General features: G+C 35.2%; 1 protein-coding gene across 3 annotated transcripts in view; it reads left to right on the top strand.

Moving 5' to 3' along the window:
• The window catches only part of LOC150099993 (ATP-dependent translocase ABCB1-like), a 370,123-nt gene that overhangs the window by 142,947 nt on the left and 200,527 nt on the right, over nucleotides 1-26,649 (top strand). For all 3 annotated transcript variants that reach the window (XM_090402525.1, XM_090402527.1, XM_090402526.1), the window contains exons 8-9: nucleotides 25,441-25,630; nucleotides 25,742-25,855. In XM_090402525.1, coding sequence (XP_090258651.1) covers nucleotides 25,441-25,630; nucleotides 25,742-25,855 — 304 coding nt within the window. The remainder of the gene's footprint in view (nucleotides 1-25,440; nucleotides 25,631-25,741; nucleotides 25,856-26,649) is intronic.

A 26,649-nucleotide genomic window follows, 5' to 3' on the forward strand; every position in this document is an offset into this window, starting at 1 on the left:
GCATACTGTCACCACCATCTTTTCCATCACCTGGTCTATAGCAGCACCCAATTGTATATTTAGTTCTGCTAGCCACAATCTCACACCAAATAGCCTCAAATGTGCTCTTTTCTCTATCCTGCAATTCAACTTCTATTCTCCTTGGCTGGAGCTCATCAGCTATCATCAACAATACTCCTCCCCCCCATTTTATTCTCTCTGTCATTCCTGAACACACTATACCCATCACATTCAATCCCACTAGTTATATCATCTACAGTCAGCCATGTTTCACTAATACCTATAACCTGTGGTCTGGAAGTGCCAACCATGGCCAAAAACTCTTCCTTCTTGTTCCTAATACTCCTAGTATTAGTGTACATGAATTTAAGACCCCCATTAGCCCCAACCCTACCTTGATGCCTTATATTAACTATCCCACTCAGATTTGTTGTCCTTATTTGCTCTGGCATATTATATTCATTCTTACATTCAACTGCCTCCATAAGGACTGTATCTCTACTCCCCCCCTAACAAATCTAGTTTCCCTGAATTTGCTCATCCACTACATTCAGCAACACTTTCTCAAGTCTTCTTACACCGTAACCATTCAAATGCAAGCCATCCATCTTATATAGATCCTTTCGCCCATCAAACTCACTCCACACATCCACAAATTCCACACCACTCGTCATACATAACCCACGCATAAAGTCATTTGCAATTATAGCCCTCCTTTTAAACATTTCACTGTCATACCGTGGCAAAAGACTAATCATTCTAACTCTCTCACTCTTTTCTTTTGCTACCTCAAACAATTCATTCAGGTCTTCTATCATTTCCATTTTATCTCCTTTCAAATCATTCGTACCTGCCACAACAATCATTTCTTTCACCCTTTCCTTTTGCTCTCTAATAGACGCAGTTACGTCCTTTATGGTCGCACCAGGTTGGTACGATTTTGTCAAATCCTCTACTAACACACCTCGTACTAACGAGTCTCCATACAGCACTCTATCCTTCATTTTGTTCATGTTCACATTCATACGTCTATTTTTCCTGTCATACCTTTTATTATTGGTTGGTTCATTCAGTCTACTTTTGTTCATGCACTCTAGCTGCAAGTCATTCTATCAGGTATTTTGTTTTATACAGCTGTCTGAAGCAAAAGTGTTATCTATATCCCTTGAAATGGATAAAATTGATTATCGTGCGGTTATAAAATTCTTTATAAAAGAAGGTTTAATTTAACACAAAAGACATTCATTTGAAGTTCATAAACGTTTATGGGCACTCTTCTCCTTCGTTTTCGACAATTAAGAAATGGACTGTCGAGTTTAAATGTGGTCGTACCAGTCTTAAAAATGATCCCCGTGAAGGGGGTCCAAAAAAGTGTAACAACACTAGAAATCATTGATCAAATGCACGATATGGTATTGGATGACTGGGAAGTCAAAGTGTGTGAAATTGTTGGGACTATAGGCATTTCAAAAGAATGTGTAGGATATATTTTGTGCAAGATGGGTGCCACGCTTGCTCACAGCAGATCAAAAACACAATCGCATGAAAATCTCTGAACAGTGCTTGGAGCATTTTAACAAGAATAAAACTGATTTTGTGCATCGATTTATTACTATGGATGAGACTTGGATTCACCATTACACACCAGAATCCAAACAGCAGTGAAAACAGTGGACAGAAGCCGGTTGTTTAGCACCAACGAAGACAAAGTCGGTTCCATCAGCAGGAAAGGTCGTGGCATCGGTGTTTTGGGATGCTAAAGGCATTTTGTTTATTAATTATCTTGAAAAGGGTAAAACAATAACCAGGGAATATTATTCTGATCTTTTAACCAGACTAGACAAAAAAATTCGTGAGAAAAGACCTGGTTGGCAGAAAAAAAAAAATCATCTTTCATCAGGATAATGCACCTGCCCACAAAGGTGTTTTGGCAATGGGAAAATTAAGGGATCTGCACTATGAATTGTTGGAACATCCACCCTATTCCCCAGATTTAGCTTCCTCTGACTTCTATCTCTTTCCAAAACTAAAACTCTTCCTCGCTGGCCAGCATTTTTTTTAAAATCAAGAGGTGATTGCAGCTGTAGAGGGGGTATTTTGCAGATCTTACTGAGAACCACTACAGGTATAGGATAATGGCACTGGAGCATCGCTGGAATAAATGTATTAGTCTTAAGGGAGTTTATGTTGAAAAATAAAAATAATTTTGAAATTATTAATTTGTTTTTTCATTGTTAGGCTGAGAACTTTTCAGACCACTCTCTTATGTGGAATTGTAAGGCTGGTGATTATGACAATCTTAGGAGACAGCTTGGAGTTATAAAGTGGAATAAGGAGTGGAGCGATAAGGAAATAAATGCTGCATTTGAACTGACAAAAGAAACAGCATTCAATGTATGAATGTATTCCAAAGGCCAAAAGGCTGAATAAGGTAGGTGTAAAATGGACAACTGTCGAGCTTAAGCATTAAATCCGAAAAAATGAAGGTACTTTGGATGAAGTAGAAGATGAATAATGGTAATAATCAGTTACAAAAACAGTAAAGAATAAGCCAGGAGATTGACTCATTTAGTAATGAAATCAAAAGTGCAGTATGAGCAGAATTTGGCAAATCAAGTGAGGAAAAACCCTAAAGTTCTTTTTAGATATGTGACATGTAGAAGGAAGAATGATCATGGTAAGATGATGTTAATGAAAGTGGTAGAATGGTAGCTGCTGCAGAAGACATTGTTGAGGTTTCCAGTGATCAGTTTATAACTGTGTTTCATCCTGATCAGGGTGGAATCTTGAGGAAGATTCTACCTCTAAACTTAAGTGTAGAGGACATAGGAGAGAATGGCTTCATTGTGAGCCATTCACAATTAAGCAGGAGGTATTTGAGGTAATAAATAAACTTGATGTCAATAAGGAGACAGGATTTGATGACATATCACCACACATCTTAAAGGAATGTTCCAGGGAATTGGCAGTAACATTGTCATGCCTGTTTAATCTTATAACAGCACAAGTTCCAAGGGAGTGGAAGGAGGATAAAATTAAATTAAAGATACCAAGAAATTATATACTTGGTTTAATCCTTTATCCAAGTGTAAGCAAACAGAGTTTGTGGCCGAAGTATTTTCAGGACTGGGACAACTCGTATAAGGAAACTAAGAGTTCACATCACTTGCCTTAGTATTCCATAATGCAAAGCACATCTCCTTGCAGACATGTATAATGCTATGCATTATGGGAAGAGTCACTACCAGACCGGTTTCAACCTTTATTAAGGTCTCTTCAGTGGGAGCCCAGACCCAGAGGTGATACTATTCAACCTTACTTTAACCTTACTTAAGCATTATTTCAGCATTAATTACTTCAACCTTAGTATCATCTCTTGGTCTGACTCCCACCGAAGAGACCTCAATAAAAGTTGAGGTCTCTTCCCTCTATCTATATGCTATCCCCTGTACAGTATCTCATTTTCATCAATCCATTCCTGTATTTTTCCCTTGACCTACTTTCTCCAAGACCGTGACAACAACTCCTGATATGCTGATCAGTCGGTAATTTCCAACCGTAGTCTTGGATCCTCCTTTATGCAGTGAAACTATTTTCCCCTCTTTCCACCCCCTCGGAAATGGAGTACAAGGAATTACAGATGATAAAGTGGAGATGAAAACTGAAGATAAAGATATTCTTGATGTATGGAGTAATAGCTTTTGAAAGATTGCTAAATGAAACAAGCAGTGATAGGATGGTGGTCGAAAACTCCCATCAGGAATGCAGTCAGGAATACATATCCATACAACATCATCATCATCATCATCATCATCAAATTCCTGCCATGTACCCTCAAGGGGTGTACAGGATATGACAGTACTACATGAAAAAATTACATCATTACTAACTTCTTATCTACAATTTTCCTCCAAATCAGTCTGTTACTTGTCAAGAGACTCCAACATTATCAGATCTTATATTTCTATCCTCTAAGGCACTTTGTACCGTATCAATCCACCTATATCTTGGTCTTCCTCTGGGTCGTTTTCCTGCCAACCTGGCAGAGAACACTTGTTTTGCTAATCTTTCCTCTCCCATTCTATTTAAATGACCATACCACCTGAGATTAGCTCTGCTAATGCATTCCTGGATGCTGACAATGTCAAGTTCTTTCCTAATATCCTCATTTTTAATATGATATTGCCATTGATGCCATCTGTTCACGCCTCTAATCTTTCTCAGGACTCTCATATCTGCTGTCGCTAGTCTTTGGTCAAGTGTTTTACTTCTGACCCAGCTCTCAGATCCATAAGTTAAAACTGGTTTGAACACTGTCTTGTATACAGCTAATTTAGTGTTCCGACTAATTTCTCTCTTATTCCATATGAATTTATTCAATTGACTTCCCACCATACCAGCTTTGCTGATTCTGTTGTCTATTTCTATATTTAATTTACCATCTTCAGTAAAAATCGTGCCTAAGTAGCTGAAATGTTTTACTTGTTCCACAGGTTCTCCATTCACAACACAGTTGACATTTTCAATGATTCTGCCTGTTTTCATTGTCTTTGTCTTTTTATTGCTGACCTTCGTACCATATCTATTACAACAGCTATTCAATTTAGTCAGAGAATCTTGCAGACTAGTAGCTGATTTATTTAGAAGAATAACATCATCCGCATAAAGCAAAGAGCTGACATTAACATCTCCAATTTTGATATCAGGTTTAATACCACTTTCCTTCATAATGAGATCCATATAGATAATGAATAACAGAGGGGATAATGTACATCCTTGTCTCACACCAGATTTAACATTAAACCATCTTCCTCTACTTCCTTCAATTCTAACTGCTGACTTACAACTCAAATAAAGACTAAGTATTGCTTGATATAATGCCCCATTGACATCATATAACTGCAGCGTATTGAATAGCTTCTCTCTTGGCACCTTGTCATATGCCTTTTCCAAATCGACAAAACTTAAAAACAGATCTTTGTTATATTCCCATGCTTTCTCGACTATTTGTCGTAAAGTGAAGATCTGATCCTGACAGCCTCTATTTGGCCTGAATCCAGCTAGTTCTTCACCAAGCTTTTCTTCCACAATTCTTCTCAACCGTTTCTCAAGTATACTTGCATAGATCTTGCCAGGAACACTCAGTAGGGAAATACCTCTGTAATTCTCACATTCAGTTTTATTTCCCTTTTTATATATGGGTACTACGAGAGCTCTACTCCAATCATCGGGAATTCGTCCCTCTGTCCAGGCTTTCTGAACTATGCAGTGCAGCCACTGTAAGACTTTCATACCACCATACTTCAGCATTTCTGGTCGAATATCATCTACTCCTGCTGCCTTTCCACATTTCAAGCCTTTGATGGCTTTTTCTACTTCGAGTATGGATATGGATTCCTGACTGCATGCCTGGTCAGTGTTTTTTATCACTGTGCTGTCATTACTGCTTGTTTCATTTAGCAGTTTTTCAAAGTATTTACTCCATACTTCAAGGATATCTTTTTCTCCCATTTTCATGTCACCTTTATCATCTCTAACTCCTTTTACAGCACTCTTTCCTCCATTCCTAAGCTTCTTCAACAACCTCCAGAATATTTTCCCACCTTCTTGATAATTATTTTCTATATTCTTTCCAAAGTCCTCCCATGACTTTTGCTTAGCTAGTTTTACACACTGTTTAGCTTTCTTACATTTGTCTCTGTATTCTTTAAGAGTAAAAGCTGACTTATTTGCCAGGAACTTTTGATATGCTTTCTTCTTTTCCTTCACTGCCTCTTTAACTTCCTGTGTCCACCAGGGAGTTCTGATTTTTTTTATCCTTGCACACAACCTCACCACATGCCTCTCTGGCAGAATCAATCAATGTTTTCTTCAGAGTTTGCCACTGAATCTCCAAGGTTTGATTCCTGTTCTCAAACTCTTTCATTTTCTTTTCAATAATCTTTCTGTATTTTAGTCTACAGTTCACATCTGAGAACTGCTCAACTTTTATTCGCTTTAAAACTTTCTTACATGTTATTCTTTTCAATATGAAATTCAATTTTATCCTGCTCGAGACTAAATAGTGATCACTTCCAATTTCAAATCCTCTGTACACTCTGGTGTCCTGCACCAGGGAGAAAACATCACTATCAACAATAACATAGTCAATGAGATTTTTCTTATTCCTAGCCTCTTCTCTCCATGTGAATTTGTGCACATTTTTATGTTGGAACATGGTGTTAGTAATAACCAGTCCATGTCCTGAGCAGAAATCCAACAGATATTTGCCATTATTATTAGGTTTGCTCTTTTCTCCAAATTTTCCCAAAATATTTTTTGTATGTCTCACAATCATTTCCTACTCTGCTATTTAGATCCCCAACAAGGACCAACTTTTCATTTGTCATTGTGTCAGTTGCTTTTTCTAAAGCCTCAAAAAATTCCTCCACTTCTACCTTAGTAGAACCTTCTGTGGGACCATAGGCACAAATAAGTCTCATTGTCCAGTTCCCCATTCTCATATTTGCCCACATGACTCTACTTGAGACTGACTGCCATTCAAGAAGATTAGCCTCGCATTTTGTGTTGAACACTATAGCTACTCCTTCTTTTCCTTGATTGTCATTGCCTGAATATAACATTTTGTATTTATTGCTCAGAAAGAGCTCACCAGTTTTTGTCTTTTTTGTTTCAGTCACCCCTATTATGTCGATCTGGTACTTATCTAATTCCTCGGCTAGCTCCATTTCTTTGCCATTCAGGCTTCTTACGTTGATAGTACCGATCTTTAACTCTGGTGATGTTGAGTTGGGGTTTGTTTTCAGATTTGTTCCAGTAGCTTGATTTTCGCTGTTCGCCCTGGTTCCCTGGTGAAAACAACGGGGACCTTGTTTAACCGGGCGACGCCCCAGCCGGGATGAAATTTTGTCATGTTGTACCATCATTTTTATTTTGGTTTAACCAATAAGAATACAATTTGGTCGGCTAAATCCCAAATTGCCAGCCCATCCTCGTTCATTCAGTATCCAAGTAGATACCCAACAGGGTGCACCACGAGAAGGTGAGGATTGGACATTAGGTCAGAAGCCCTGGTTGGATCTCCGCATTCCGTCTGCCTGTGCACCCTGCAATGGGTGTACAGGTCATCTGCTTGTACACCCATTGCACCTGCCTAGTTAAGGCCTGGTCAGAGGGTCTATTTCCTGATGATTGGAGTAAAGCACTTGTAGTCAGTGCTGTAACTAGGCAGGTGCAATGGGTGTACAGGCAGACGGCCCAAGATGAAGTGGGCCCTGAAAAGAGGGTATAAAAAATTAATCAGTATTATATTTTCTTCGTATTATATTCATGAGCATCCGTAACTCAGTAGGTATAGATGAAGCCCTTTGGTCGAAACACCTGGGTTCGATTGCTGTAAGTGACGTGATGAACCTTTATCTGGTCTCTTTCAACAAAGGTGAGTTAGCCAGTTTCATATGGAGGTAAGGGGGCTTTTTCACCTGGAAACTCAGGTTTTTCATCCCCTTGAACAGACAAACTGGCCCCTGTGAATACATTCATTTACAGACATAGGACAAACCCGGAGACATAAGACACCTTATCCTCGAGAAATTTAAGGTTGCAAGAATAAGAAACCTCGACACCATAAAAGGTAGAAGAGGAGGATAAAGAAAGAAATTATATTCATTATATTATATTCATATTATTTCATATATATTCATATGCAGAATTAAGAATGCAAAGTATTACACAGTTTTAATCGACTTTATTCCTGATACATCAAGGAAAGAACAAATGAGTCTAGTTATAAGATAGATATGGCATGTTGACTAATGGTAAGGTGATGATTCAAGAAAATTTCATTGACTTCATTCAGTCAGTCACATTAAAAAAGGAGAAGGTTTAATAATTGAAATTTTAAATAAACTGAAAGCTAATAAATTGGATATACTTGATGTTAGAGGACAAGGATATGACAACGATGCCAATATGGCTGGTAAATATAAATACTTATTCTGGAATTAATTTCCAGAATAAGTATTCTGGAAATTAATAATTTGGCTATATTTGTGCCTTGTGCAGCTCATAATCTAAATTTAGCTGGTGTCCATGCTGCATGTACAATGCAAAACGATTACTTTTTTTGGTACTGTGCAGAAATTATTCAATTTTTTCTTGTCCTCAACAACATGGTGGGAAATTTTAATGAAATCTTTAAAATTGTTGCTTAATGATTTTTCATACAGGGTGGTCATCAAAGATCAATGCATTAAAATTGCTGTGATGTAAAGAAAGCATTGGAAACTATTGCAAATGATTTATCAAACCTAGAAACTGTATCAAATGCAAAAAACCCCCAAAAAACTGTTATTACACATTAATTATAGATTTATCTGCACTCTTTCTGTGAGGAATAAAATTCTACAATGCATTGAAGAGACAAATAAAGAATTACAACAAACAATGTATCGACATACCAGACAACAGAATTAATTTATGGACTACATAATACTTTACAAGGACTATGAGAAACAGGTTTTGAACAAAATTTCCTGGAAGCAACATATTTGGCTGAAATAATGGATATAGAAATTGCATTTCATAATAAATGGAACAGAAAAGCTAAGAAAATACAAATAGATGAAACAACATTGGATGAAGGAAATAGTATGACATCCAAAGAATTATTTAAAATGTATGGCGTTTTGGATATTCTACTATCTGAAACAGATTGGCATTATGAACAACTGCAAACTGTATGTAACGATTTTTGTTTTCTCTTTGGCTTGTTTTTAGAATCAATAAGCATTGCTGATTATAAAATACAGTAAAGATTTAAGTACGTATGAACTCAGTTGTGAAATTCAAAGCTATAAGTTTGAAACTTATTCAAAACATTATAACTGCAACTCTGCTTGATATCTTACAAGCTCCTCATGATTTTGGATTAATTGAGTCACATCCAAATATCAATATTACTGCATGAATATTTCTCACTCTCCCCATTTCCACTGCTTTGTGGGAGGGAAGTTTTAGCAACTTAAAATTAATCAAGAACTATCTACGATCAGACGAGAGATTATCCAATCTTTCCATACTTTCAATAGAATATAATATTGCTAAAGATATTAATTATGATATGATTAATGAATTTGCTGAAGTGAAAGCCAGAAAAGTGTGATTAAATTATTTTAATTTAAAATATACTGTATATTTATTATGTACATAAAGTTTATTTATAAACAAATTTCTATTTCTATCATATTTGTTTTTTCTATTTTTTTTTTCCAAAAAAAGGGGGGGGGGACAAAAATAAAATCTTGCACAGGGCTCGTGCAATCTAGTTATGGCACTGTTCATAGTACCTATCTATAAAAAAGAGAAGAAGCTAAATGTGAGAATTACAGAGGAATTTCTTTACTGAGTGTTCCTGATAAGTTTTATGCAGATATTCTTGAGAAACAGATAAGAAAAATTATCATCATCATCATCATCAAATTCCTGCCATGTACCCTCAAGGGGTGTACAGGATATGATAGTACTGCATGAAAAAAATTACATCATTATTAATTTCCTATCTACAATTTTCCTTCAAATCAGTCTGTTACTTGTCAAGACTCCATCATTATCAGATCTTATATTTCTATCGTCTAAGGCACTTTGTACCGTATCAATCCACCTATATCTTGGTCTTCCTCTGGGTCATTTTGCTGCCAACCTGGCAGTGAACACTTGTTTTGCTAATCTTTCCTCGCCCATTCTGTTTAAGTGACAATACCACCTGAGATTAGCTCTGCTAACGCATTCCTGGATGCTGACAATGTCAAGTTCTTTCCTAATATCCTCGTTTTTAATATGATACTGCCATTGATGCCATCTGTTCACGCCTATAATCTTTTCAGGACTCTCATATCTGTGGTCTCTAGTCTTTGGTCAAGTGTTTTACTTCTGACCCAGCTCTCAGATCCATAAGTTAAAACTGGTTTGAACACTGTCTTGTATACAGCTAATTTAGTGTTCCGACTAATTTCTCTCTTATTCCATATGAATTTATTCAGTTGACTTCCCACCATACCAGCTTTGCTGATTCTGTTGTCTATTTCTATATTTAATTTACCATCTTCAGTAAAAATCGTGCCTAAATAGCTGAAATGTTTTACTTGTTCCACAGGTTCTCCATTCACAATACAGTTGACATTTTCAATGATTATGCCTATTTTCATTGTCTTTGTCTTTTTATTGCTGACCTTCATACCATATCTATTACAACAGTTATTCAATTTAGTCAAGGAATCTTGCAAACTTGTAGCGGATTTATTTAGAAGTATAACATCATCCACATAAAGCAAAGAGCTGACATTAACATCTCTAATTCTGATATCATGTTTATTACCACTTTCCTTCATAATGTGATCCATATAGATAATGAATAACAGAGGGGATAATGTACATCCTTGACTCACACCAGATTTAACATTAAACCATCTTCCTGTACTTTCTTCAATTCTAACTGCTGACTTACAACTCAAATAAAGACTGAGTATTGCTTGATATAATGCCCCATTGACACCATATAACTGCAGCGTATTGAATAGCTTCTCTCTTGGCACCTTGTCATATGCCTTTTCCAAATCGACAAAACATAAATACAGATCTTTGTTATATTCCCATGCTTTCTCGACTATTTGTCGTAAAGTGAAGATCTGATCCTGACAGCCTCTATTTGGCCTGAATCTAGCTTGTTCTTCACCAAGCTTTTCTTCAACAATTCTTCTCAACCATTTCTCAAGTATACTTGCATAGATCTTGCCAGAAACACTCAGTAGAGAAATACCTCTGTAATTCTCACATGCAGTTTTATTTCCCTTTTTATATATGGGTACTATGAGAGCTCTACTCCGATCATCAGGAATTCGTCCCTCTGTCCAGGCTTTCTGAACTACGCAGTGCAGTCACTGTAAGACTCTTATACCACCATACTTCAGCATTTCTGGTCGAATATCATCTACTCCTGCTGCCTTTCCACATTTCAAGCCTTTGATGGCTTTTTCTACTTCAAGTATGGATATGTATTCCTGACTGCATGCCTTCAGTGTTTTTTACCACAGTGCTGTCATCACTGCTTGTTTCATTTAGCAGTTTTTCAAAGTAATTAATCCATATTTCAAGGATATCTTTTTCTCCCGTTTTCATGTCACCTTTATCATCTCTAACTCCTTTTACAGCACTCTTTCCTCCATTCCTAAGCTTCTTCAACAACCTCCAGAATATTTTGCCACCTTCTTGATATTTATTTTCTATATTCTCTAAGAGCACAAGCTGACTTATTTGACAGGAACTTTTGATATGCTTTCTTCTTTTCCTTCACTGCCTCTTTAACTTCCTGTGTCCACCAGGGAGTTCTGATTTTTTTATCCTTACAGACAACCTCACCACATGCCTCTCTGGCAGAATCAATCAATGTTTTCTTCAGAGTTTGTCACTGAATCTCCAAGGCTTGATTCCTGTTCTCAAACTCTTTCATTTTTTCTTCAATAATCTTTGTGTATTTTAGTCTACAGTTCCCATCTGAGATCTGCTCAATTTTTATTTGCTTTAATACTTTCTTACATGTTATTCTTTTCAATATGAAATTCAATTTCATCCTGCTCAAGACTAAATAGTGATCACTTCCAATTTCAAATCCTCTGTACACTCTGGTGTCCTGCACCAGGGAGAAAACATCACTATCAACAATAACATAGTCAATGAGACTTTTCTTATTCCTAGCCTCTTCTCTCCATGTGAATTTGTGCACATTTTTATGTTGGAATATGGTGTTAGTAATAACCAGTCCATGTCCTGAGCAGAAATCCAACAGATATTTGCCATTATTATTAGGTTTGCTCTTTTCTCCAAATTTTCCCAAAATATTTTTTGTATGTCTCACAATCATTTCCTACTCTGCTATTTAGATCCCCAACAAGGACCAACTTTTCATTTGTCATTGTGTCAGTTGCTTTTTCTAAAGCCTCAAAAAATTCCTCCACTTCTACCTTAGTAGAACCTTCTGTGGGACCATAGGCACAAATAAGTCTCATTGTCCAGTTCCCCATTCTCATATTTGCCCACATTACTCTACTTGAGACTGACTGCCATTCAAGAAGATTAGCCTCATATTTTGTGTTGAATACTATGGCTACTCCTTCTGTTCCTTGATTGTCATTGCCTGAATATAACATTTTGTATTTATTGCTCAGAAAGATCTCACCAGTTTTGGTCTTTTTTGTTTCAGTCACTCCTATTATCTGGTACTTATCTAATTCCTCAGCTAGCTCCATTTCTTTGCAATTTAGGCTTCTTACGTTGATAGTACCGATCTTTAACTCTGGTGATGTTGAGTTGGGGTTTGTTTTCAGATTTGTTCCAGTAGCTGACTTTTCGCTGTTCGCCCTGGTTCCCTGGCGAAAACAACGAGGGCCTTGTTTAACCGGGCAATGCCCCAGCCGGCATGAAATTTTAGTTGTACCATCATGTTGTACCATCATTTTTTATTTTGGTTTAACCAATAAGAATACAATTTGGTCGGCTAAATCCCAAATTGCCAGCCCATCCTCGTTCGTTCAGTATCCAAGTAGATACCCAACAGGGTGCACCACGAGAAGGTGAGGATTGGACATTAGGTCAGAAGCCCTGGTCAGTTCTCTGCATTCCTTTAAAGGATATGTGGAGGTCTCCTCTCAGTTATACAGCTTTGACCCTTAAGCACCCCCTTTTGAAATATAATTAACTATTTTAGTGGAAGGAAATACAAGCTTAAAATAAAAGTGCTGTTTGATTATATTTCACTGGTATTTTAAATGAGCATTAGATTAGTACTGACATAGAAATATAAACTAATAAAAGCCATACAAATTGTTTCAAATATAACTGTGATGGTCATAGATGGGATAATTATTATAGATTCATTTATATAATCTCTTGTTCTCTATAGGTGTTCTTTGGCTATATCACAGTTGTATTGTGTTTGTGTACCTGAACCAATTTGGAAATAATTTTTAAAGTTTTCTGTTGGTCTGTATGTCATCTTGGTCTCACCAAGATGATGATGGTCATTAAAATTACTGGCAAAGTATAAGTACTGTATTGTGCTTTATGAAAAACATGTCTGGTTTAGTAAATTAGCAAAGGTTCATCATGTTTTGTAAGAGATGACAAAAACAGAAATTTAAAAAAATGTGCAATTGTATAAAGATGGATTTTTGACTGGCTGATAACACAAGGATCTGTAATAAAGGGTCAGTAATGAAACTTGGACCCTCCTCAAAAAAAAAATAGACGATTTCTAAGGATACCATACACTAATCATGTCACAAATTTTCAAGGGCAACAAAGAATAAGTTTGTTGCTGGTCCAAGAGAACATCATAACTATGATTTGAAAGAAACAACTCATCTGGCTTGGTCATGTCAGAAGATCTAATGGTCTCCCAATACTGATTAGAGCTTAAAGTTTGGCATCAGTCAAGAACTGAGTGAAGATTTCTATGAGGGATATTTCCTGATATCCATTCGACAATCCTTTGTGGACTATGGGAGGAAGAGTAAGATTATAGGTTATTAAGAAACATTGAAAAACAATACCTGATGTACTTGATCCTAATCATGAATTGATTGCAGTTCAACATAGGTTTGTTAAAGGGTAGTTTTGTTTTATACAACTTACTTTTCTTTTATGAAAAGCTTTGGATTATGTGGAATTTGAGTATGAAAAGGCATTTGATAGGATTGTGCATAATGAGACTCATTTAGACAAGGATTGGGAATAGTTAGTGATGTGGCAGATTTTTTTATGAGTAGTGTGCAGATTATTTTGTATCCTAAATATCTGATGATCTTTATAATTTCATACATAGTCTTTTTACACATAGAAGACTATTTAAAATGTTACATCATTTGTTAAATTTAATAATTTGGATTTGTAGATGAGAAAAGGTTGAGAATCACTGCTCCAAAGTGGTTTCATGCTTAGCACTATGACTCTACAATTTATGTTGATCTGTGGATGATGGTCCATTGTGAACCATCATTCATCCCCAGGTCTTGAATCACATCAACTTCTTGAGGCACAGTTCCATATAAGTACACATCCTTATATTTCTGTATTCCAAAGCTGATATTAATTCCCTTCCTGAAAGGAATGAATATCACCAACATCCTTATAATTCTCCTGAACTTTGCATCATCAGCAAACAGCTGAAGATCCCAGTCAATTCACATGAATTCTCATTAATAACTAGGATTCCAGGGTACGTTGATGGTTACTTTCCTTTTTTGAGACTTTCCTATCATACATAGCCTGCTGATATTGTTCAGAGAGTAAATCTGCAATCCATTTAACCAATCTATTATCCATTCCAAACTTCTGCAGCTTATACATTAACGTATCATGCAGTGATCTATCAAATGCCTTTGCGAAGTCCAAGAATGTGTATTATGAATCCCCTTATCCACAACGTTTACCAATTTATCATAAAATTAAAGTAGTTTGTTAAAACGAGGGCTATCCTTTAAAACTCATGGTGACCATTATAAAGAATCCTGTATCCATCAACCCAGTTGTATATTCAGTGTTGCACTCAGATGGGGGGGAAAGGGGCCCAGTGGACCATCATCCACAGATCAACATAAATTGTAGAGTCATAGTGCTAAGCATGAAACCACTTTGGAGCAGTGATTCTCAACCTTTTCTCATCTACAAATCCAAATTATTAAATTTAACAAATGATGTAACATATGGAGGAGAATATTGATGAAGAACAAGCCGGGTTCAGACCAAACAGAGGTTGTCAGGATCAGATTTTCACTTTAAGATAAATAATTGAGAAATCATGGGAATATAACAAGGTTCTGTATTTAAGTTTTGTAGATCTGGAAAAGGCAATTACAAGGTGCCAAGAGGAAAATTGTTCAAAAATCTTGAGTTATATGGTGTAAATGGGACATTATATCAAGCAGCACACAGGCTCTATTTAAGTTGTGAATCAGCAGTTAGAATTGAAAGAGGTAGAGGAAGATGGTTTGATGTTAAGTCAGGTGTGTGGATAAGGGTGTACATTATCTCCACTGTTATTCATCATTTATATGGATCACATTATAAAGGAAAGCAGTATTAAACCTGATATCAAAATTGGAGATATTAATCTCAGCTCTTTACTGTATGCAGATGATGTTATACTTGTAAATAAATCTAGGACAAGTCTCCAGGATTTCCTGATGAAATTTAATAACAACTGTAATAAATTTGTTATGAAAATAAGCATTAAAAAAGACAAAGACGATGAAAAGAGGTAGAAAATTGAAAACATCAGTTACATCCTAAATCACCTATAGAACAAGTGAAACATTTCAGCCATTTAGGTACACTTTTAGTGAATATGGCAAATTACATTTGGAAATAGACAGCAGAATTAGCAAATCTGATATGATAGGAAGTCAACTGCATAAATTTATATGGAATTAGAGAGAGAGAGAGAGAGAGAGAGAGAGAGAGAGAGAGATTATTCAAAACACTAAACTATCTGTATAGAAGACATTTTTCAAACCAATTTTAACATATGGATCTGAGAGCTGGGTTAGAAATAACTCTTGGTCAAAGACTGGAGACCACAGATATGAGAGCTCTGAGAAAGATTAGGAGACTGAACAGATGGCATCAATGGCAGTATCATATTAAAAACAAGGATATTAGGAAAGAACTTGATATTGTTAGTATTCACGAATGTGTTAGCAGAGCTAATCTCAGGTGGTATGGACACTTAAACAGAATGGGAGAGAATAAATTAGATAAACAAGTGTTCCTTTCCAGTTGGCAAGAAAATGACCCAGAGAAAGACCAAATATAGTTATATTGATACAGTAAAAAGTACCTTAGATCAGTGCTTCTCAAACTTTTCTAGATGTCAGGGCCCCCTTTGGAAAAATTAAAATATTTCACGGCCCCCCCCTCGGAAAAAAAATCGTAATATAGACATATATTATTATAATATTTATTGTATTTATATTCAATACAAAACATACACAGCGAATATTGCAAAAATCAAATGCAAATCTTGCATTTTTAGCATCTTACATACACATTTGACATGCCACATTATCTCATATTTTTATATAGACAGATATATTGTTATTGTACATTTGGAGTACAAGCACATGAAAAGTAAAACGATTAGTAATAAAGAAAGAATTAAAAACATAAAAGAAGTTTAATAATTTAATGTGATGGATGTGTTTCAATACTGCTGCACAAAAAGTCAATATCAGGTGAAATATTTGAAACTGCAATTCTTAGATTTCTGCTTTGAGATGAAACTTATATGAATAAGCATATATTTACTAATATTCATTAAGTAAAATTTGTTATTCATTAAGTAAAATTGGAAGCAAAATTTGTGAACCCGCACCAATGTATGATTTTTTTCCATTAAATATAAAAAATAACAAAAAAGAAATAATAAAAATTAAATACGTTTCTTTTAAGATAAAAAAAAAAAAATCTACTTATTCTAAAACATTTTAAATTTCTTTTCATTATTTCACGGCCCCCCTCAACAAAACCTATGGCCCCCAAGAGGGCCGTGGCCCACAGTTTGAGAAGCACTGCCTTAGATGACAGAAATATATCTGAGAATATTGAAATGTTGATAGATAACCGGTTAACCTGGAGTAAAATTATTGACAGGAAGTTAGTAATGATATAGCATTTCTGTACTACTATAATATGATCCTGTACATCCCATAAAGTATATGTCAGGAATTTAATGATGATGATAATGGTGGCGGGAGAACTAGGGGACACCTATGGAAGCTGGGCAAGAGTGTGGTTAGCAGGGGTGTTAGAGCTGGGTTCTTTACTTTTAGAGTGGTAAATGAGTGGAATAAGCTGCCAGAGTCTGTTGTGGGTGCTATGACGGTGAACAAGTTCAAGGCAAGGTATGATAGATACTGTGAGAATGTAATCGCATAGTTGTGTGGACATGATGTTTAGGGCCTCCCTCGATGAGTCTAAGGACTCCTGGAGTCACCCGAAATAATAATAATAATAATAATAATAATAATAATGTGTACCCTTGTTGCACACCTGATTTAACATTAAACCATCTTCTTGTACCTACTTCAATTCTAACTACTGACTTAGAGCTTAAATATAGAATATGTATTGCTCTGTATAATGTCTCATTTACACCATGTAACTGTAACATTTTGAAGAGCTTTTCCTCTTGGAACCTTATCATATACTTTTTCCACATTTACAAAACTTAAATACAAATCTCAGCATACAGGAATGCGTTAGCAGAGCTAATCTCAGGTGGTATGGTCACTTAAACAGAATGGGTGAAGAAAGATTAGCAAAACAAGTGTTCTCTGCCAGGTTGGCAGCAATACGACCCAGAGGAAGACCAAGATATAGGTGAATTGATACGGTACAAAGTGCCTTAGACGATAGAAATATAAGATCTGATAATGTTGGAGTCTTGACAAGTAACAGACTGATTTGGAGGAAAATTGTAGATAGGAAGTTAGTAATGATGCAATTTTTTTCATGTGGTACTATCATATCCTGTACACCCCTTGAGGGTACATGGCAGGAATTTGATAATGATGATGATGAAATACAAATCTTTTGTTATTTTTTCAAGATTTCTCAACAATTTGTCTTAAAGTGAATATCTGATCCTGATGTCCTCTGTTTGACCTGAATCCAGATTGTTCTTCGCCAAGTTTCCCTTCCACAGAGGAAAGCTTTTCAACATACTACAGTTATATGGTGTTAGTGGGATATTATATCCAACACCTGTAATTTGTCTTATATAGGTGAAACAGGATGTATAATTCCTATCTGAAAAGAAGAATTTAAATGGCACATTAAATTTAATAATTGGTAAATCCAGCCTTTCTGATCATGCCCTGCAATACTCTAATAGAATTGACTGGAAAGGTACCTGTTGTTTACATCACATCAAAACATGATATGAACATAAATTTAAGAAGCCTGTGAAATTCTTATCGACCACTTTAATCTTAACAATAATGGTGGTCTAAAAATCCCAAGAACATGAAAGGTGCATATTCTACCCAGATAACTTTTTCATTTAAGAGTTAATTATAAAGAGGACTGTACATAATCCAGGTTCTTAACTCTAATATAACAACCCTCATGTTAAATTAGGATACCACTTTTACTGTGGTATTTTGCTTATAAACAGAATGGGTAATAAAACTATCTATATGAAATTGTTCTCTGATGATGTTATAAACAGAATATAGCTTTAATGTAGTTATTTTATTTTATTTTTTATATATTTATTAGTAAAAGGAGTTAGAGATGATAAAGGTGACATGAAAACGGGAGAAGAAGATATCCTTGAAGTATGGAGTAATTACTTCGAAAAATTGCTAAATGAAACAACCAGTGATAGCACAGTGGTAAAAAACACTCAACAGGCATTCAGTCAGGAATACATATCCATACTTGAAGTAGAAAAAGCCATCAAAGGCTTGAAATGTGGAAAGGCAGCAGGAGTAGATGATATTCGACTAGAAATGCTGAAGTATGGGTGGTATAAAAGGTCTTACAGTGGCTGCACTGCATAGTTGAGAAATAGTTGAGAAGGCATGGGAATATAATAAAGATCTATATTTAAGTTTTGTCGATCTGGAAAAGGCATATGACAAGATGCCAAGAGAGAAGCTATTCAATACGCTACAGTTATATGGTGTCAGTGGTGCATTATATCAAGCATTACTTAGTCTTTATTTGAGTTGAAGGAAGTACAGGGAGATGGTTTAATGTTAAATCTGGTGTGAGACAAGAATGTACATTGTCCCTCTGTTATTCATTATCTATATTAATCACATTATGAAGGAAAGTGGTATTAAACATGATATCAAAATTGGAGATGTAAATGTCAGCTCTTTGCTTTATGCGGACGATGTTACACTTCTAAATAAATCCACTACAAGTCTGCAAGATTCTCTGACTAAATTGAATATCTGTTGTAATAGATATGGTATGAAGTCAGCAATAAAAAGACAAAGACAATGAAAATAGGCAGAATCGTTGAAAATGTCAACTGCGTTGTGAATGGAGAACCTATGGAACAAGTAAAACATTTCAGCTACTTAGGCACAATTTTTAGTGAAGATGGTAAATTAATATGGATATAAAAAACAGAATCAACAAAGCAGGTATGGTAGGAAGTAAATTAAATAAATCTCATATGGAATAAGAGAGAAATTAGCCAGAACACTAAATTAGCTGTATACAAGACAGTGTTCAAACCAATTTTAACTTATTGATCTGAGAGCTGGATCAGAAGTAAAACTCTTAACCAAAGACTAGAGACTGCAGATATGAGAGTCCTGAGAAAGATTAGGGGCGTGAACAGATAGCATCAATGGCAATATCATATTAAAAAACGAGGATATTAGGACAGAACTGACATTGTCAGCATCCAGGATTGCATTAGCAGAGCATCTCAGGTGGTATGGTCACTTAAACAGAATGGGTGATGAAAGATTAGCAAAACAAGTGTTCTCTGCCAGGTTGGCAGGGAAACGACCCAGAGGAAGACCAAGATATAGGTGGATTGATATGGTACAAAGTGCCTTAGATGATAGAAATATAAGATCTCATAATGTTGGAATCTTGACAAGTAACAGACTGATTTGGAAGAAAATTGTAGATAGGAAGTTAGTAATGATGTAAATTTTTCATGTAGTACTATCATATCCTGTACACCCCTTTAGGGTACATGGAAGGAATTTGATGATGATGATGATATATTTATTATTATTATTTATTTTTTTCAAATTCAGCTAGAGGTCAGGCCAGTGGAATAACTGTTGATCAAATCAATGTCTCTTTGGCGTACTAGTTGAAATGTAATATAGCTTGTCTCTGTATATATATATATATATATATATATATATATTCAGCTACTGTAAAACTTTTATACCTCCATAATTAGAAGAAACACATGTATAAACCACAGTGAAAATTATTTAATTGTAAATATTTCATCCTAAGTATCTTAGGACATCATCAGTACAGTATTTAAACAAAAATTAGGAATAACATACAGTTAGGGCGCATGATTACAATAGAATCTCATTAAAACGTGCTAAAGTAGTACAAAACAAAAAAAAAAAAAACGTTAATTATTTAACACAGTTTTGTATGATAATTTCCCATACTTTAGTAATAGTAAGAACGTCGTTGCGGTTTAGGTTTGGTCTGTTTAGTAGGGCTTCAGAACTTTCTTTGTATAAACGTTCATGTTTAAATATAGATCTATGTAAAAGTTTAGCCTTTTCCCAATGGATCCTATGGTTTGGATTTTCAATTCCGTGTTGAGAGATGCCAGATTTCTGCAGTTTAAGAAGACGAATGTGGTCTTGATGTTCCGAGATGCGTTTCTGAACAGACCTACCTGTCTGTCCAAAGTAAGATAATTTGCATGAGCATGGAATCTCATAAACACCAGGTAACATCAAGGGTGAGAATTTGTCCTTAGGAGAAGGTAATAAGTTGTAAATTTGGTTGATAGGTTTGTAAGTAGTGGCAAAATTGTATTTCTTCATAATTTTAGAAAGACGTTCTGAGATGCCTTTAACGTAAGGTATGGGAATCCTATGCACTTCTTCCTGTCTGGTTTGATGTATGCAGAAGTGACTGATGATTTTTTGAGTTGTTTTGAGACCAGACAGGAAGAAGTGCATAGGATTCCCAAACCTTACGTTAAAGGCATCTCAGAACGTCTTTCTAAAATTATGAAGATATACAATTTTGCCACTACTTACAAACCTATCAACCAAATTTACAACTTATTACCTTCTCCTAAGGACAAATTCTCACCCTTGATGTTACCTGGTGTTTATGAGATTCCATGCTCATGCAAATTATCTTACTTTGGACAGACAGGTAGGTCTGTTCAGAAATGCATCTCGGAACATCAAGACCACATTCGTCTTCTTAAACCGCAGAAATCTGGCCTCTCTCTCAACACGGAATTGAAAATCCAAACCATAGGATCCATTGGGAAAAGGCTAAACTTTTACATAGATCTATATTTAAACATGAACGTTTATACAAAGAAAGTTCTGAAGCCCTACTACACAGACCAAACCTAAACCGCAACGACGTTCTTACTATTCCTAAAGTATGGGAAATTATCATACAAAACTGTGTTAAATAATTAATGTTTTTTGTACTACTTTAGCACGTTTTCATGAGATTCTATTGTAATCATGCCCCCTAACTGTATGTTATTCCTAATTTTTGTTTAAATATTGTACTGATGATGTCCTAAGATACCTAGGATGAAATATTTACAATTAAATAATTTTCACTGTGGTTTATACGTGTGTTTCTTCTAATTATGAACGCACCACAGGTTTCGTTATTTAAAAAAGTTTTATACCTCCATATTTGAGCATTTCTAGTTGAATATCATCATTTACAGTACTCTTTCCTCCATTTTGAACTTTTTTCAATTGCCTCCAGAATATTTTATCACCTTCCTGATATTTATTTTTAATGTTCTTACCAAAGTCTTCCCATGACTTTATAGCTAATTTTACCCAATACTTTGCTTTCTTATATTTTTCTCTGTATTCCCTGTGGGCAAAAATCACTTATTTGTCAAGAACTTTCAATATGCTTTCTTCTTTTCCTTCACTTCTGCTTTAACTTCCTGAGTTTACCATGAAGTTCTGATTTTTCTATCCTTCTAAACGACCTCACCATATGTCTCTCTGACTGAATATCAAATGTTTTCTTCAGGATTTGGCTCTTGTTTTCAAATGTTTTAATTTTTTTTTTTTTATTAATTATGTTTGTGTATTTTAATCTACAGTTCAATTCTGAAAGCTGCTCAACTTTAATTCATTTTAAAACTTTCTTACCCAATCTTCTTTTTAATATGAAATTCAATTTTATCCTACTCAAAACTAAATGATGACCAATCACTTCCAATTTCAAATCCAATGTATATACTTGTGTCCTACAATAGTGGGATAACATTGCTATCAACAATAACAATCAGAAACTTTCTTCTTTCTTATATCCTCTCATTCCGTGTAAATTTGTGCACAATTTCATGTTGGAATATGGTGTTAGTAATAACTGGTTCATGTCTTGAACAGAAATCCAGCAGGTAATTACCATTATTATTAGCTTTGTGCTTTTCTCCAAATTTTTCCAAAATATTTCTATGTGTTCTGATAATCATTTCCTATTCTGCTCTTTAGATCTTCAACAAGGACCAGCTTTTCCTTTTTCATTGTGTCAACTGCCTTCTCTAATGCCTCAGTTGAATATCATCATACCTTCTGTGGTAACCATCAACTCAAATAAGTCTCCATGTTGAGTTCTCCATTCTGATATTTGCCCACATCATTCTACTTGATATTGCCTGCCATTCAAGAAGATTTCCCTCATATTTAGTGTTGAGTACTATAGTTACTTCTTTTCCTGATTGTTATTTCCTGAATATAACATTTTGTGTGTGTTGCTTAGATAGATCTTACCTATTTTTGTCTTTTTTTTTTGTTTCAGTTACACCTATTATGTTGATCAGTACTTATCTAATTCTTCTGCTAGTTACATTTCATTTCCATTTGTACTATCAATATAAAAAGCATCAATCCTGAACTCTGCTGATGTTGAGTTGGGATGTGTTCCAAGATTTGTTCCAGTAGCTGAGCTGACTTATGTGCAGTTTGCCCTTGACAAAAACAATGTGGTCTTTGTTTAACCAAGCAATGCTTTAGCCAGCATGAAATTCTGTCATGTTGTACCATCATTTTGCATTATGGTTTAAGCCAATAAGAATACAATTTGGTCAGCTAAATCTCAAATTGCCAGCCCATCCTTGTTCGTTCAGTATTCAGGTAGATGCCAACAGGATTCACGATGAGAAAGTGAGAATTGGATGTTAGGTCAGAAGCTTTGGTCAGCTCTCTGCATTTCTTAAAGGGCTATATCAAGGTCTTCTTCTAGTTATTCAGCTTTGATCCTTAAGCACTCCATTGTTTATTTCTTTGCAAAAATAGAAATCTTTTCTTCCAGTTTTGATAACATTATAATCTCTACACAAGATGAGATTTCTTTTCTTGGAATCACTCTAACTTCATATCTGCTTTGGCATAAACATATTTCAAATATTGCCTCCTTAGCATCTAATAAATTATGTTTTATCTTTTACTCAATGCATCACTTTATCTGTGAACAGCTGTTTGCTCTACGCAAACCCATTTGATCATGAAATGCTGTTTTCACATTTGTGGTGGTGACTTCTCACAGTTCACTCTATTTTCTTTCACACAGACACGATGTTTCTTCTACTCTCGTTTCCTACAAATATTTTCATTTTCATCAGAAGTGGCATTGATAATTCACCTGCTCTCTTCTAAATCTATTAAAACACATGCAACAGTTATTGAGCATCCATTCACAGTCAAACTCCAAACTCGCAGAACAAATTTTTCCTTTTTTTTTTATTCATTCATTTTTCTGCTTTCTTTTGGAACAGTCTTCCTTCTTATGTATTTCCTAAAGAGTACAGTCTTTAAATTCAGTGTTAACAAGTTTTTTCTTTTTTATCCTATCTTCCCATCCATAGTACTACTGTTAAGAAAAGGTATATTTCCATCATATCTCCTTTTCTCCTATTTCCCATTCTCAAATATTGCCTCCTTAGCATCTAATAAATTATGTTTTATCTTTTACTCAATGCATCACTTTACCTGTGGACAGCTCTTTTTTATCCTATCATCCCATCCACAGTACTACTGTTCAGAAAAGGTATATTTCCATCATATTTCCTTTTCTCCTATTTCCCATTCTCTGAAGATTGCTCTTTCAATCTGTCTTCTTATGCAAAATTCCACAGCAGATATTATCTTGTTTACCTAGTGTTAAATCTTTTCGACTGGTTTCCCATTTCATTGAACCTAGGCACCTATATCTTGAGCACAGTAGTCTAGATGAAGGCTTATGAAAGTGTTAAGTTGAGAATAGCCTCCTTATTCTTACAAGTTAGGGTTCCCTTCAACATTGATGTGATGCAAATCACCTTATCAGTGTAGCCTTTAAATTTCAGCTTATTGCATCATTCCTAGATTTCTAACTTTATCAATCAACCTCTGGTAGCAAGTTCCCAAATATTAAAATATTTAAAATAATGTCTTCATTCGTAACCAGAATGCATGACTTTGAAATTAAGAACATGAAACTGTTTTCGTTAACATTTGTCCATAAAATTGGTTTGTTCAAGTCAGTTTGCAAAGATTCTGCATCAGATAGTGGGACATCTAATCAACTGACCCAACTTTTCATTATCAGCATATAACTTATGCATGCTTCCAGGTTATTTCCATTGTCATTAATATCCAAGTTAGACAGCCATGATCCTAGCACAGATCTCTGTGGATCACTCATTTGCCGCTCAGATCTTTCATACATTACTTTAGATACCTGTAAGTCAATCATTTTCCTTATCAGTGCCATTTTACCTTCTTGCTTGAGTCTGTGTAATAACCTGCTATATGGAATCTTGTTCAATGCATTAGCAAAATCCAGAAGTATCATTGTTAGCCAGTTGGTCTAGTGTATAGCATCTCTGTTCTCCAACCAGTAGGTTGCGAGTTTAAATCCCAATATAAGTTTGGATGTTTATGAATCTTTAGGTAGGAGATGAAATTTCACCTAGAGCAGGGCATGTGAGCAGATTGCTAAAGCTAGAACTACCTTTAATGTTAAATGGCAACCTTACCTTAATGACTACTTCAGCAATACAGAGTGGTCTGTAATTTGTTGCATCGGTTCTAGCATGCTTAGGGTCATTGTTAATTCTTTTGCATATTCCTTTAGCACCCATGCTGGTATTCCATTCACTCTTACTACTGTCTTTGCATGAAGGTCTTTCAGTATCTTTAATACCTTGACTTCATCTGTTTCTGTTTTTTCATCTAGTTCCACCCCATTTCCAGAGAACTAATGGCTTCATTTGGAATGTATACCTTACCAAAATGATCACTTAACAAACTTTGATTATTTTTTTTGAATTCAACACCTTTCTACCATTTGTATACACCAAGATTATCAACAAGAATGATCTCTTGTTCTCATATCAAGTACTGTCCTGTACAAATCTCTCCTATTCTTTTAAGCTCCTCTCCACAGATTATAATATCAGTCATAATCACCTCTTTTATCTGCCAGACTAACTCACACTCTTTACTTATCCTCATATTCAGCATCTCCTGATGTAGTCTTTTAGTAGTTTTGTTGCATATATCAATATACAGTGTTTTCCCATTTACATGAATGTTATGTAACTGTAAATGTTCAGTATTAGAGAGGGTGCTGGGTAACTAAGCACTTTTAATTTAATTCTTTGAGTTTTCATTTTACTAGGTATGAGAAGAATCTCGTTTTTGCAAAGAAAAGTGGTATAAAAAGAGGTCTAGTAACAAGTATAGGTGTAGGTCTTGTCTGGTTTTGCATTTATGCAAGTTATGCCCTTGCCTTTTGGTATGGAGTACAGCTGATAATCAACTCTAAATATGATGAAACACCAGAATACAGTGCAAGCAATTTAGTTATTGTGAGTATATTCAACATGTTTTTAATTATATAGGAAAGTAAAGTGTTTTAATAGAATGTATATTTATTCAAATGAATATTAATTTAAATTGGCTGATTAATATTTTGATAGGTATTTTTCAATGTTGTTATGGGTGCCATGAATCTTGGGCAGACATCTCCATACTTGGAAGCCTTTTCACTTGCTAGAGGAGCTGCAGGAAAAATTTTTGAAGTCATTGCTCGAGTAAGTATTTTATTAATGTATCGGTATGCTAGGAACCTAATTTAATGCATTTCTGAGTTACAAATTTTCACCTCATAATGATTTGTAAAATTTACAACTAAATTTGTTTTAATGTAAATATTTTTTTATTTTAAAAATGGATAAAAAATGGATAGTCACTATACTAGACAAAAGACATCATGCTCAACAGTATAAATGTTCACAGAGATGATTGATATGTGGGATGAATGGGTGATTTACTGTATACTGAAATCATAATTGTTTGAAAAAGATATTGTAATTTCCTTTATCAAAAAATAGACTAGGCTTTCTATGAGTTTTGGATGGTAACTGTGCCAATGCAAAATGGCACTGTCATATTGTATAACAAGTTGCTAATGTAAATTACTAGTTCTTGTACGGTTATTAGGAGCAAGAACCAATTGTTCTGAAATCATATTGCATAAGCGCCTCAGTAGCGCAATTTGAAGAACAACGGTACATTGCGCCCTTCGATTGGAATAGGCCTAAGTTCGATTCTCGTCGTGACGGGAGGAATCTTTATCTGGACAATTTCAATCGAAGGTGAGTTAGCCAATCTCATACGGAGGTAGCAGGGTTTTTTCTCCCAGAAACTCGGGTTTTTTCTCCCAGAAACTCGGGTTTTTCATCCTGGATACAGACAAATCAGCCCTTCAGAACACATGCAATTTACAGACAAAAAAATACTAGTTGTGGTAGTGGTGGAGGTGGGAGGTAGATGGCATTGACGGAGATGATTCATAGTAGAGGTTCGGTGTAGTTGTAGGTGTCCT

This window comes from Typopeltis vanoorti, chromosome 13 (assembly GCF_054136105.1).
Source record: "Typopeltis vanoorti isolate ZY-2024b chromosome 13, IOZ_Tvanoo_1.0, whole genome shotgun sequence".
In the NCBI taxonomy this organism is placed as follows: domain Eukaryota; kingdom Metazoa; phylum Arthropoda; class Arachnida; order Uropygi; family Thelyphonidae; genus Typopeltis; species Typopeltis vanoorti.